This window comes from Hypomesus transpacificus, chromosome 3, assembly GCF_021917145.1.
Source record: "Hypomesus transpacificus isolate Combined female chromosome 3, fHypTra1, whole genome shotgun sequence".
Classification (NCBI taxonomy): Eukaryota; Metazoa; Chordata; class Actinopteri; order Osmeriformes; family Osmeridae; genus Hypomesus; species Hypomesus transpacificus.
This window is the reverse complement of record NC_061062.1, coordinates 251,547-265,568: the sequence shown is the minus strand read 5'-3', so window position 1 is coordinate 265,568 and position 14,022 is coordinate 251,547. Positions and strand designations below refer to the sequence as shown.

Sequence of the window (14,022 nt, the reverse complement as noted above, 5' to 3'; positions counted from 1 at the left end):
ACAGTAACTCCCGGGTCACTTTTTTCCCCCAGTCCGTCGCTGTGTGTGTGTGTGTGTGTGTGTGTGTGTGTGTGTGTGTGTGTGTGCATGTCCCCCTGGCATGAGGGCTAACATGCATCATTCATCCCACGAATAGTCCATGTGGATTATTGATCACCTTGGGATTATGCGTCTTGTTATAACAAAGCAAAGACTCACGTGCCCAGGACCGTCTGTGGGCATTTCATCCTCCTTAGCTTCCCCTCCCATTGTGGGCTAACATTGAACCAAGAGTTGAGATATAAACTGACATGTTGAAAGTTATAGATGCATATTCTATAAGTGGAGGAAGATGCAAATCCACATACTCACAATGTAACTATTTTTTGTCTCTTTTGATGTCAAAACTGGTGTTTTCATAATAAATAGATTAAGAACGAATTGGCTCTCAATGTAGCTTTAAAGAATGGGCGTGGCCGAAGAACAACCACCACCCTTTATGTAAATGTATCTCAGGGCTTACCCGGATCTAGCGCTGCAGATTTCTGAAAGACTCCTCCCTACTTTATCATCTTATAACAGGATCTTTCACTGGCGGGAAAAAAGCCCTGCTTATCTCGTGTTTCAGACTGCTGACTGAAGCAGCCCCTCCTATTGGAGTTATTACATTTTCTTAATGAGAAAGTAGCAGACGTTTGACCTCATCCTATTTCAGGTAACGTCAGAAACTCGTAACGGCTTTTGCATATGTTTCTCTCAAATTGAGTTTTATTAGTGACGGGTGGACAGAAATCTCCATGCCGTGAATTGCGCATTTTACTTCAGTGGAATATCCGAACGAACCGGTGAGCGTTTTTTCTTGTCTTGAATAAAGTTAAGAATTGATCACATGGTACCAAGCGTACATTGGTGTTACTGGATAACCCGGTCCGGTTCTCCTTCCCCTTCCAACACAGAGAGAAAGCGAAGATGAAACGTATGTTACTTTTGTCTCAGTCACGATTTGTGATTCTACGTTTACTGGAATTTGAAACGTTACTGAACATTAAGCATCGGGCAAATATATACACATACGATGCCTGCGGAGATGGCGTTTCTTGTATAGGCTACGGCCCCCTTGCTCCAGAGGGTTAAACCGGGGATAACTGGATTATGTAATAACCTTGTCTGGATAGTTTCAATCTATTACAGCAAAGCTAGCAACCGCAAGATTCAATCAATTATTAACTGTCCCAACTGTAAAAAAGGTGGACGTGAGCCTAATAGCTATATGCTCTATTTGAGATATATACAATCAGTTATAATGTGGTGTTTTATGGAGGACTGCGTTTTCCTAATCCTGCATCAATTTTTCCCCCCAGGCTGTTGTTTTAAAGATATTTCCTCAATCTAAGTTGTGCTTGTGAAATTAAATGCTTGGAATAAACTCACTAGCACCCCGCTGTGAAAGTCGGGAGATGGAGTATGATCTCTATCAGCACTACTTCTACGATGGCCTCGACACGGAGGAGGATTTGTACAAATCCACCGCACCGAGCGAGGATATGTGGAAGAAGTTCGAGCTGGTGCCCACCCCTCCCATGTCTCCCACGCGGACTGCGAGCGGGGATGGCATGCACTTCTCCCCGGGAGACAAGCTGAGCTGGCTGTCCAAGGTCCTGGGTCAGGACGAAGACTGTGAGGGACTAAACAGACCCAACTCCCACGAACTGTTTGGAAACCTTAGTTCCATTATTATCCAGGACTGTATGTGGAGTAGTTTTTCCGCCAGTAAGCACTTGCTAAAGGTCAATGAGCGTCTGGTGTCTGCTGGCCCGCTGCTTCTGCCCCCAGCCCCTCACAACTCCGACACTGCGAGCAAGCAAGTGCAGTGCGCCTCTGTTGACTCGTCACCAGCCAACACCTTGGTGACACACTGTGTTGACCCGGCGGCTGTTCTCACCTTCCCCGCCACCAGCTGCAGAAAACCGGCCTCTTCGGGATCTGAATCTCGCTCTGATTCATCCGGTAAGGAATTTACCATGCATTAATTACCTGGTCTCGCTTGATGTAAGATATCTGACAGTGCGTAATTTGTAGGTCTGCAGGACGCACGCTCTAGTGGGAGATTGCCTTTCGCTGAGTGGAAAGAATGCAGCGTTACCAGTCTTTTCATAGCAACGTTGTATTGCAATGTGTAAACATGTTATCTTCAAGAGAAAGTCATTTGATTTGGAAACCTTTTACAATCATGTAGGGTCAAAACGTAAATTGTGAGACATATAGCTCGGATAGTTTATTTACAGTCTTTAAAAACCGCGCCCCCTTCATGTGTGAGACTAGCATTAAGAGCTTTGCATGACAATGCGGGGGGATGGTGATTTTTTGGCTTTTACACATGGCGTCAGACCGTGAGAGAAACTCTTTCAATCCCAAATCAGTGTGAGCCCCCCTGCATGCAGTTTAGTTGTTGATAAACATGTTCATCATTGACTAACAAAAGCCTGAATAGCAGCATGCATTAACATGGTTGACCACTTCTTTTTTAGTGTTGGATGGCCCACAGTGACCAATTAAATCAATTTACACTTTCTACATGCCTTTATTGAAATACCAGTAGAAATTTATTGATTTACATTGAAACACCCAAACTACAAATGAAATGTTTTAAATCAAAAATGTTCTCTTGTTTCTCATGCCATTATACAAAGATCTTTGTGGGGTGTAGTGATGGGTCTGATTGTTGTTGTTTGTTTTTCAGACGACGAGGAGATCGATGTGGTGACTGTAGAGAGCAAGCAGAGTCGAATGCGCTTGCTGAACGGTCGCAAGCCTGTGACCATCACTGTCCGTGCAGACATCTGCCCCAAGCGCTTCCACATGTCGGTTCACCGCCAGCAGCACAACTATGCCGCCCCGTCCCCCGACAGCGACGCAGAGCCCGAGGAGGAGGAACCCCGGAGCAAACGACCCTGTCTGGAGTCCAGCTACCCCCAGGCCTGCCCTACAGCCTCCTGCTCAGACAGCCCCCAGAGCTCCTCCTGCTCAGACAGCCCCCAGAGCTCCTCCTGCTCAGACAGCCCCCAGAGCTCCGACGCCGAGGACACAGATCGCCGACGCAACCACAACTTCCTGGAGAGGAAGAGACGGAATGACCTGCGCTCACGCTTCCTGGCCCTGCGCGACCAGATCCCGGGCCTGGTGGAGTCGTCCAAGACGCCCAAGGTGGCCATCCTGACCCAGGCTACAGAGTACCTGCTCCAGCTGCGTACCAGGGAGCGGCACCAGGCCCAGGAGAGGAAGCGGCTCCGCGCACGCAAACAACTGCTGCTCCGCAGGATCACTGACCTCAAACGCTCCTGAAAGACCTGAACCGACTATACAGACACAAACTGCCTCATTCTTGGCTGAACACTTTTACAACTAAAGCAAACTGCCACTTTCTAAAAGCTAAGGACTAAATATTAATGATACGCCTCATGTACAAAGCCATGGACTTCTCCATTAACAAAATGCCTTATTTGTAAAACTATGGACTTCCTTCATAAGGTGAATTTTGTCCAATGGGGAAAGCTGGATGTTGCTTCTTTCTGTGTTTCATGTGTTTCTCCCTTTGCACATTAGCTCACAGTGAATGTTGTTATAAGGATGTAGAACAACATGTAGGTGAGGGAAAATAACTTCCTGAGATGCATTTTTTCAGGTCTCGATAGCTTGTCAGTCTGTGAATACATACAACTTTGTTTTCTCTTGAAATGTCAGGCATTTCATCATTGCACAATTAAATTAGTGACATGAGTAGTCTTGCTGTGTATATAGGAAGTGAGTGACGTGAGATTTTTCTTCACATGATTTATTTTGGTGTACAAATTGTTCTGTAAATAATAGCCTACTGCGCCCTGTGAAGGAGACAAAATCAAAACTTGTGTATAAACTTTGCTTTTCTCTGAAACTGGGAAGCAGGGAACATCTATTTTGTTTTGTTTTTAAAAAGGAAGGAAAAAACATAAAGTAGCACTACTGTACTTTATTGTCACATGTCACTTTGTGATGCTGTTTTCAATGCTTGTTTGTCTTGGGGTGATATTATGGATACTTCGCCAGAAACATTAAATTTTGATACAATACTTTAGCAATTTAATTAATAATCTGACATGGTCATCCTGTTTAACACAGTCAACATTAGCGACCTCTGTTTACCAGCCTACTGTAAAGAGATTAGAATAATCTCAGTATTGTTAATGGTTTCTAGCAGTAGAGTGTACATTTAGATTTAAATAGCAGGAAGTTTTTTAAAACAAAATCATTACAGCAGTTTCACAGCAGCATTAAGAGGAGAGCAATATGCCTGACACAGCGAGATGCTCTGGAGTTAAAGCCAGACTCGTTGAATCATACAATACTCCTAATGACTACGGTGTTTGTGCGTATGAGTGTGTTAGTGTGTGTGTGTGTTTGTCCTTGAGTTTTATCCTTGAAAGGTGTGATCTTTCGAGGATCCTCCCTCTGCAGGGCTGCTGCATGCTGGCCACCTGATGAGCATGGAAGTAGGTTACACTGCCAAGCCTACACATACACACAGACATACGCAGTATCTTTAGAACAGTCCCAAGAGGGGTGTGGAGAGAGGGGCTCTGTGTGTGTTGCTGGTGTAGCTGTGATATGAGGGAAGGCCCCTTCTTTCAGGTCTCCTGCTGCTAGCACTAACCCTGGAACGAGACAGTAGGAAGGTGAGAACTGCTTCAGTCGATTAATACTATTTTTTGAGAATCTTCTAGAACCAGTCCTGAAAAGGCTATTCTATCCCTGAAGCCCTCTACAGTGTCCTGGGTTAGGGTTAGAGTCTTGCACATCTGAGACTTAGTGCACCAGGGTTAGGGTTAGGGTTAGGGTTAGGGTTAGCCAGCGTAAGGCCCATCGGCTGGGTTGGTTTTGGGAAGGTCCTGGTGCTTTTTTGTTTATCCCTGTGGCCACTGCTGAGAGATGAACCCTGAGTTAGTTCTGCCCTGAACCCTGATGTACTGTGTTTTGAACCTTGAGGTACTGTGTTTCGAACCCTGAGGTAGTTGTGCCCTGAACCATGAGGTAGTTCTACTGGTTTAATAGAGGATCATGTCTGTCACATCTCTCAGAGACGCAGCCTGATAGACCAGTAAAGTCTCCAACCGTATCCCCCTCTCCTTTGTGAGGCTGTGACAGTTGGTGCTTTACCTGCACTATGCAAACACACTCCCCCCTCATCTACTTCTGTTCTTTGGGAATTCTTTCACCATAGTTTCACAATCAGGCCACTGCAGCTGGAAGGACACTGCACCTAACCCACATGACTCTCAACACGAACTAGAGTCCTTGAAAAAACATACCTTCACCTGAACATTTTACAATGTTTACTTTGCCAAGACATTCTCACATTCACCCTGCAAGTCAGACAGCACAGGGCAGGAGATTATATTGACGTGGGAAGTGACGGGTTAGTGCCAGATAACTGCTGAGAAAGGGATCAGCTGGACCCTGTGTGGAGATGTGTGCCAGGGGGTTTGTGTACCAGGAAGTAAAACTCTCCAAGATAAGATACTCCTAGATCACATCGGTTCAATATGCTGAGCTGGATGTTTCCAGTTCACAGAGAACTAAGACAATAATTTCCCATCATGTGTCATGAATGTGTTCAAATTTCCTTGTTGTTATTATAATATCTGCAGTCTTCAGAATACTGGTTTATCATTAGAACTGTTACTGTTGTTGCAGACTACAAATCTATAGTTGTGACATTGTGTGTCCCCAAGTGAACCCATATGCAAAGCATGCTGATATATTTGTTTATGGAGAGGCATTGGCAGGGTCTGTGGAAGCTACAACAGATGGTAAAGCACTAGTGTGCTATGATGAGTATATGCAACTGGGAGAATGGACACAACACAGTACACAGACGAACCCCACAGTCATTTGAACTGAGACAGTTATGATGTATGCAGATCTCATTGTCCTGTAAGGTGTTCAGTTCTGGTCTCCTGTCAGATCAACTGTCAGACTTGCCAAACCAGAATAACCAGTCTTCTATCCGTCCCCAGATCCAGAGCTTTAGTTCATGTGTGACTGGCTACATGTTCAGCTCATGGGTGTGTGACTGGCTACATGTTCGTGTGTGTGTGTGTGTGATCAGAGTGTGTGTGTGTGTGTGATCAGGGTGTGTGTGTGATCAGGGTGTGTGTGTGTGTGTGATCAGGGTGTGTGTGTGATCAGGGTGTGTGTGTGTGATCAGAGTGTGTGTGTGTGTGTGATCAGGGTGTGTGTGTGATCAGGGTGTGTGTGTGTGATCAGGGTGTGTGTGTTTGTGATCAGGGTGTGTGTGTGTGTGTGTGATCAGAGTGTGTGTGTGTGATCAGGGTGTGTGTGTGATCAGGGTGTGTGTGTGTGATCAGGGTGTGTGTGTTTGTGATCAGGGTGTGTGTGTGTGTGTGTGTGTGATCAGTGTGTGTGTGTGTGATCAGGGTGTGTGTGGGATCAGGGTGTGTGTGTGATCAGGGTGTATGTGTGTGATCAGGGTGTGTGTGTGATCAGGGTGTGTGTGTGTGATCAGGGTGTATGTGTGTGATCAGGGTGTGTGTGGGATCAGGGTGTGTGTGTGATCAGGGTGTATGTGTGTGATCAGGGTGTGTGTGTGTGATCAGGGTGTGTGTGTGATCAGGGTGTGTGTGTGTGATCAGGGTGTGTGTGGGATCAGGGTGTGTGTGTTTGTGATCAGGGTGTATGTGTGATCAGGGTGTGTGTGTGTGTGATCAGGGTGTGTGTGTGTGTGTGTGTGATCAGGGTGTGTGTGTGATCAGGGTGTGTGTGTGTGTGATCAGGGTGTGTGTGTGTGATCAGGGTGTATGTGTGTGATCAGGGTGTGTGTGGGATCAGGGTGTGTGTGTGATCAGGGTGTATGTGTGTGATCAGGGTGTGTGTGTGTGATCAGGGTGTGTGTGTGATCAGGGTGTGTGTGTGTGATCAGGGTGTGTGTGGGATCAGGGTGTGTGTGTTTGTGATCAGGGTGTATGTGTGATCAGGGTGTGTGTGTGTGTGATCAGGGTGTGTGTGTGTGTGTGTGTGATCAGGGTGTGTGTGTGATCAGGGTGTGTGTGTGTGTGATCAGGGTGTGTGTGTGTGTGATCAGGGTGTGTGTGTGATCAGGGTGTGTGTGTGTGTGTGATCAGGGTGTGTGTGTGATCAGGGTGTGTGTGTGTGTGTGTGATCAAGGGTGTGTGTGTGATCAGGGTGTGTGTGTGATCAGGGTGTGTGTGTGTGTGATCAGGGTGTGTGTGTGTGTGATCAGGGTGTGTGTGTGTGTGATCAGGGTGTGTGTGTGATCAGGGTGTGTGTGTGTGTGATCAGGGTGTGGCTGTGGAGAATCGATGACTCAGCTGTGTGCTGGTGTATTTATGTGTGTGATTGATTTGACCTCCCCTCTCTCCCTCTGGACAACTCTGTGTCCAGTTTTATCATTGTCTGGTCCAGATGAACACATGCCCGTATACACACAGTTAGGCAAGGACAGATGCACCACATACACTTATACACACACATACACTAATACACACACATACACTAATACACACACAAGTGTCGGTGAAGACAAGGGGTAGAGTCTCCTTACCAAACTGACCAAGCTCATTCATGCTGCTGAGAAACGATAGAGATGCATGAGCTGAGGAGCCTAATGTGGGTGGCCTAAGTGCTTGACTGAATTTTGAATGGTGCTTAATTAGATAATTGTGGTTAATTGTGCCTAAAGGGATATTCAGCCGGTAGCAGAGGAAGTGGTGGGATCAGATATCTCCTTTGTGGGTCAATAAAGTTATGCTGACTCTCACAACTTCCAGATTAGTGTGTGCAATTGTGTGTGTAATGTGTGTGTGTGTGCAGGTGAGCTTCAGACCAGTCTCTACGCTGCGCTCTGTACTGTGTAAAACGGGATTGTTTGTTTTAAACGTGTGTGTTTGCGTGAACAGCCCTTGTCCATTTATCCTTTCAGTTTATCCCTCATTTTCTTTGCCGGCCCTGTTCTGTCTCTGTCATAGTCTGCCCATTTCCTAACCCAGAGTGTACTTACAAAAGGAAAGGATGAACAGGTCAATCACCATTAAAACTATTCAACAAGCAAACCTGCATAACACCCCAGGAGTATGAGCATGCAGACAGATCACTTTGACCAGAGTCAGTGTATTGAGAAATACAGTGAGAAGAAAGTTTCGCAACAAACAATCATCCCTTGCTGTCAAAATCTCATACCTCTGCACTTCTAGCACATTAAGCAGTGTGTGTGTGTGTGTGTGTGTGACTCACTGCTCTCCCCTATGTTCAAGGGAGTGTGTGTTAGGCTGGCTAGATGTGCAGTATACACTGTGTGTTTACATTGGGATCTGGGAAAGGAAACTAACCATTAAACATAAAGCAGTGGTCTGTAGCTCAGGTCTGTTCCTGGTTCAGCTTGAGGTCAGCAGAGTGAGGAGCCTCTGTACTCCACATGGAGACGGACTGCTTTGGGCTTCATCTCCCAGAGAAGGTTTCCTACCAATGAGGTGGCTCATTCAAATGGACTAATTCAAGGCGGAGGAGGAATTGCTCCATGACTGGCCCAGGAGAGCACAGAACATAGTGTTGTCAAGTCTCAGACATGGATGGTGACAGGATGTGAAGGAGAAGTAGGATCCTCAGTACTCAGAGTTCTACAGCACCTCCCCGTTCGGCTTCGACTGTTTTGGAATGACTGAGATTACTGTAACAGCGTGCATGGGCACACACACTCTTGTGAAAACTTTTCCTGATCACAGTTCCCTATCTGTACCCACTGACCCACATTCCATCCTGACTGAGTCACTGGAGTTCAGCCATGGCAGCCAGTGTCCATCTGATCCTAATGAGGTCATGGGGCTGTAGTGGCACACACACACACGTACACACTCACACACACTTTTCCACTCTCCCCATTTTGGCTTCTTACTCTGTAGTGTGTATTCCTTCATTCCCCGGTCAGCTGTGGTATTCCTCAGGGGATTATCTGGCTCATTCGCTAACCCTAACCCAATTCCCCCCCCTCTCTCTCTCTGACTCTCTCTCTGTCCCTCTTTCTCTCTCTCTGTCCCTCTCTCTCTCTGACTCTCTCTCTGTCCCTCTTTCTCTCTGACTCTCTCTCTGTCCCTCTCTCTCTCTGTCTGTCCCTCTCTCTCTCTGTCTGTCCCTCTCTCTCTCTGACTCTCTCTCTGTCCCTCTCTCTCTCTCTCTCTCTCTCTCTCTCTCTCTCTCTGTCCCTCTTTCTCTCTCTCTGTCCCTCTTTCTCTCTCTCTGTCCCTCTTTCTCTCTCTCTGTCTCTCTCTCTCTCTCTGTCCCTCTCTCTCTCTCTGTCCCTCTTTCTCTCTGTCTGTCCCTCTCTCTCTCTCTGTCTCTCTCTATCAGTGGCTGTCCATCCCACTCTCACTGCCTTGTCCTAAGGCCGGCATGATGTAACAGGGATGATTAATGTGGAACAGTCTGTATGTTCACCTCTCTGTCTTCACCTCTCCTGTCTGCCTCTCCTGTCTGCCTCTCTGTCTGCCTGTCTGTCTGCCTCTCTGTCTGCCTCTCTGTCTGCCTCTTGGTCTGCCTCTTGGTCTGCCTCTCTGTCGGCCTCTCTGTCTGCCGCTCTGTCTGACTCTCTGTCTGCTTCTCTGTCTGCACCTCTCCTGTCTTCCTCTTTGTCTGCCTCTCTGTTTTCAGCTCTCCTGTCTTCCTCTCTGTCTGCCTCTCTGTCTTCACCTCTCCTGTCTTCCTCTCTGTCTGCCTCTCTGTCTTCACCTCTCCTGTCTTCCTCTCCTGTCTGCCTCTCTGTCTGCCTCTCTGTCTTCACCTCTCCTGTCTGCCTCTGTCTGCCTCTCTGTCTGCCTCTCTGTCTGCCTCTCTGTCTGCCTCTCCTGTCTGCCTCTCTGTCTGCCTCTCCTGTCTTCCTCTCTGCCTGCGTCTCATGTCTGCCTCTCTGTCTGCCTCTGGCTGGAGACAGGGTGATGTTTTGCTTTCTAATACATTGTTCTGTCTTTAAACAAAATAAAGCTTGTTTATCTGAACCCAACCCAAACACATCTTCATGCCCGGCGAGGAATCCTGCCTTCTCATCTCATCTTCAAAAATGTTATTTTGGCATAACAGCCATTCTGTTCCGAGTCTGAGTCGTAGTTAGCAGTAGCATGAAGGGTCAGAGTCCAGCCGGCGTCTCTCACTGTCATGGTTTGGGGGGAGCCGGCCTCTCAGTTTGTCTGTCTAATCTGGAGATAATCCTGATCCCATTAGTCTGAACACCAGGGCCATCTGGGTCCAGACACACTGGAGCGCTGAGCACAACAGACCAGTCAAGAGGTCTGCAGACACAGGCAGCCAAACCCAGCTCCTTGGTCCTGTCAGAACCATGCAAGCCTCACCTGGACCAGCCTCAACCTCAACTCTGTTCTGGGCCAGTCTCACTGCCTCCAGAATCACCTGATCCACAACAGACAACTCCAACATCAGATTAAAGCCAAGGGATTGTAGGGCACCAGAAAAGTTATGTTATTGGATGGAAAAGGGCCTATATGCTGAGAGTGGCTAAAGGGTCAGTGTTGTGGCAGCATGCAGGGACAACAGACCAGGGTGCAGGGGCCTTGTGTGCCTAATGTAACGGGCCCAACCTGGTGATGTAACTCTGGAGCTGCTAGATGGTGAGCAGGGTTACAGGAGAGGGGCCCTCAGCCCAATAGCTTCTCTACTACCCTCACCGTGGCAACACAACACACACACACAGAATGTGTCAAAGAGTTTGTGTGTGTGAGTGTGCGAGCAGTCTTGTACATGTGTGAATGCTAAAATTAACCACTGTGGCTTTATTTCCTTTTGTTTCATTCTGTCTCAATAAAAGTTTTCTGGAGACTTTTATTTGTTTCAAATGTAGAATGTTTTTCTTTGTTATATGAAGTTTATGTTACGGTTGTGTATGGACCTGCAGCTAGCTCCAAGGCCTGATTCGGATGGCAGGAAGACCAGCACTCTGTCAGAGGCAGATGTTCCTTTGTTCCTCCCAACCCCCCAACCCCCCAGCCCCCAAACCCCCCAACCCCCAACCCCCCAGCCCCACAGCCCCCCACCCCCCAACCCCCCAGCCCCCCAGCCCCCCAACCCCCCAGCCCCCAACCCCCCAACCCCCCAGCCCCCCAACCCCCCAACCCCCAAACCCCCCAACCCCCCACCCCCCAACCCCCCAGCCCCCAACCCCCAGCCCCCCAACCCCCAAACCCCCCTGCCTCAGGGCTGCCAGGACACTTGCTGCATCTTTTGAATTCCATCCTATTGAAGACCCTCCCCTTCCCCCTTTCTCCCCCCAGCCACTCAGTGAGGACTTGGCCCCACCTCCCTCTCCTTTGACCCCCTCCAGAACCCATGGTTGTCAGCATCCACCAGACCCCTCCTTCCTCAGCAGGATCGATTGCCCCCTGCTCTTTGTCTCTTCATGAAGCCTCTCAGCCAGGTCCTGGCTAACCAGGCCCTTCAGCCCCCGCACAAACACCTCACAACTACATCACACCACGCTGACTATCACAGATGGAGAGATATAGAGAGAGACAGACAGATACGTATAGAGAGAAAGAAACAGAGAGAAAGAGAGAAGGGAAGAGAGAAAGAAAGGGAGGGGGGGCATACATGGTCTGGATTCAAAGAAGTCAATGGATCTGTTCTCAGATTGTCCAACCCTGCAGGGTATTTGTGACTGGGATCCACACTGACTCCTCTCACCTCCCCCTGTCTCCAGTGGAGCTTGACACACTGCTAGTTATCTAAGAATCTGTGTCCTCCCTTTCCCTGTATGTGTGTGTATGTGTCGGAGAGCTGCAGTGTTGAAATGTCTGGGAACGCACAGGCAGCTCTCACTTCCTGTTTTTGTTGAAGGCCCCTCTCAGACAGGAAGTGTCAGGCCCTGCCTTTCTGGTCTCTGCTGTGAGGCCAGTTGTGGTACACAGACAAGAAGCTCAGCAAAGTTAGTCACTCTACATTTACATTTACATTTAGTCATTTAGCAGACACTCTTATCCAGAGCGACTTACAGTAAGTACAGGGACATTCCCCCCGAGGTAAGTAGGGTGAAGTGCCTTTCCCAAGGACACAACGTCATTTTGCACAGCCGGGAATCGAACAGCGACCTTCTGATTACTCGCCCGATTCCCTAACCGCTCAGCCATCTGACTCCCCATCTGACTCTAGAAAAGTGTTGTTTGGGACTTATGGTGTGTGTGCTTTTGTGTGTTCATTCACCTCTTCACTGTGGTGTGTATCTCTGAACTATGGTGTGTTTACAGATAATGACCTACATATTCATCTCTCCTCTCTGGCTGGGCATACTCAACGTTGCAATGAGGCCTGATTGGGGAGGAATAAAGACTCTGCATGTGTGTGTGTGTGTCGGGGGCAGGGATGAAGGGAGAGGGGAGGGGTGTAATTGTCATGCCCAAGGCTAATCCAGTCAAGAACAAAGTGACTTGGAGACTACACCAGCCTGTGTAGTTACTTTGCAGGAATCATAAAAGTAACAACAGTCGCTTTCTTTGCCGTCATTTCCCCTTAGGGCTGTAAGTGAATCTGTGTGTGTATGTGTGTGTGTGGGTGTCTGCTTGTGTGTGTGTCTGCTTGTGTGTGTGTCTGTGTTTCCCTCTTTGTTCTACCTCCATGCTTGTGCCCCACTCCCCTCTTGTCAGCATTGTTCTCAACCACTGGTCCAACACTGACAGAGCTTTATCTGTCTCACACCTCAACAGGGAGGGTGTGTGGATTGGTTCTGTCGTTCTTTTTCCCTCTCTTTCTCTCTGTCTTTCTCCTTCTTTCTGGGTAATGTGTGGCACGTTGCCAGGCTAACCTGATGGTATCAGGTATAGAGAGGTAAATACGTTTTTTGGTTCACACCCTCTGCAGTCTTCTATCTGTCTCTCTCTGTCTCTCCCCCCCCCCTCTCTCTCTCTCCCCTCCCATTCTCCCCCTCTCTCTCCTTCTCTCTCTTTATGTCTCTCTCTCACCAGCATTTCCCGCCTCACCAGGTTGCGTAGGGGAGGAGTTTACCCAGCAGAAAGAGCGGCCTCCCAGAGCTGCGCGCCAAACACCAGCGTTATTTAAATCATCTCCGCAGTGGGTGCAGCCCAACTGCCTGCAGCTTAACTCTCTCAGCACCAGGGGGCCTGGGCTAATCACAAGCACAAAGGACTGTAATTAGGAGTGATACAGTACACACTACCGTGAACCAATAGTAAAGTATAATGCAGTGGTAATGTGGTATATATTATGATAAAGAAGAGAACAAATTGAAATGACCAAGTTTGTGTCATTCGTTTAAAAAACAATAGTTTGAGAGAATGACAAATTCATAACAATACTGAATTACAAATCATCCTTAGCAGCTCTGTTTCTGCAGGACAGACAGGTCCTGTCTTGTGTGTATGCAGGACAGACAGGTCCTGTCTTATTGTGTGTATTCAGGACAGACAGGTCCTGTCTTATTGTGTGTATGCAGGACAGACAGGTCCTGTCTTACACACACAGTAACATTGCACTACTGTACCTCGCCACCAGGCTCCTGTTTGGTCATTGACAAAGTCACTGATCTGTAAATTTGCACTACTGCACTGTACTCCATTTAGGTTAGATTAGTTTATAGGGTTGTAACAGGTTTTTTTTTTTTTTTTTTTTTTTTTTTTTTTGTGTGTATTAGGGTTAGTATAGCGTACTATTTATTGTTATCTGTAATTTAGGAAGTTTTAGTGTTAGGGTTAGTATAGTCGTTTATTTATTGCTATCTGTATATTTAGGAAGTTCACTTATCTAAGCTCAGCATAGATGTAAATTTGTTCTGTGTACTTATATGTTATGTTATGCCAAGTGCTTGCGTTGTCTTGTCTTAAGAATTTCAGTGCCCAGTCTAACCTTGTGTTGCTCTGTGCACCTGACAAATAAAAGACTTGAAGACTTGAAGACTTGAAGACTTATTGTGTGTATGCAGGACAGACAGGTCCTGTCTTATTGTGTGTATGCAGGACAGAC

The 14,022-nt window shown here is 47.5% G+C and overlaps 1 protein-coding gene across 3 annotated transcripts; it reads left to right on the top strand.

The window, feature by feature from the left end:
- Nucleotides 1–560: 560 nt before the first annotated feature.
- myclb (MYCL proto-oncogene, bHLH transcription factor b) lies at nucleotides 561–4,085 on the top strand. Of its 3 annotated transcripts, none has more exons than XM_047052116.1 (3): nucleotides 561–694; nucleotides 1,341–1,986; nucleotides 2,720–4,085. In XM_047052116.1, exons 2-3 carry the CDS (start codon nucleotides 1,392–1,394, stop codon nucleotides 3,319–3,321), a joined length of 1,197 nt encoding a protein of 398 aa, XP_046908072.1. In that variant the 5' UTR covers nucleotides 561–694; nucleotides 1,341–1,391; the 3' UTR covers nucleotides 3,322–4,085. The 3 variants fall into 3 exon arrangements, with proteins under 3 accessions (XP_046908072.1, XP_046908053.1, XP_046908063.1); XM_047052097.1 differs by having other exon boundaries at nucleotides 561–824; XM_047052107.1 differs by having other exon boundaries at nucleotides 561–955.
- The last annotated feature ends 9,937 nt before the right edge of the window (nucleotides 4,086–14,022 follow it).

Excerpts from the sequence above, each read along its gene's own strand:
- myclb (XM_047052116.1), top strand. The coding sequence starts at position 1,392 with ATGCTTGGAATAAACTCACTAGCACCCCGCTGTGAAAGTCGGGAGATG. Across the intron at positions 1,987-2,719 it reads ATCTCGCTCTGATTCATCCG|ACGACGAGGAGATCGATGTG; the intron begins GTAAGGAATTTA and ends TTTGTTTTTCAG.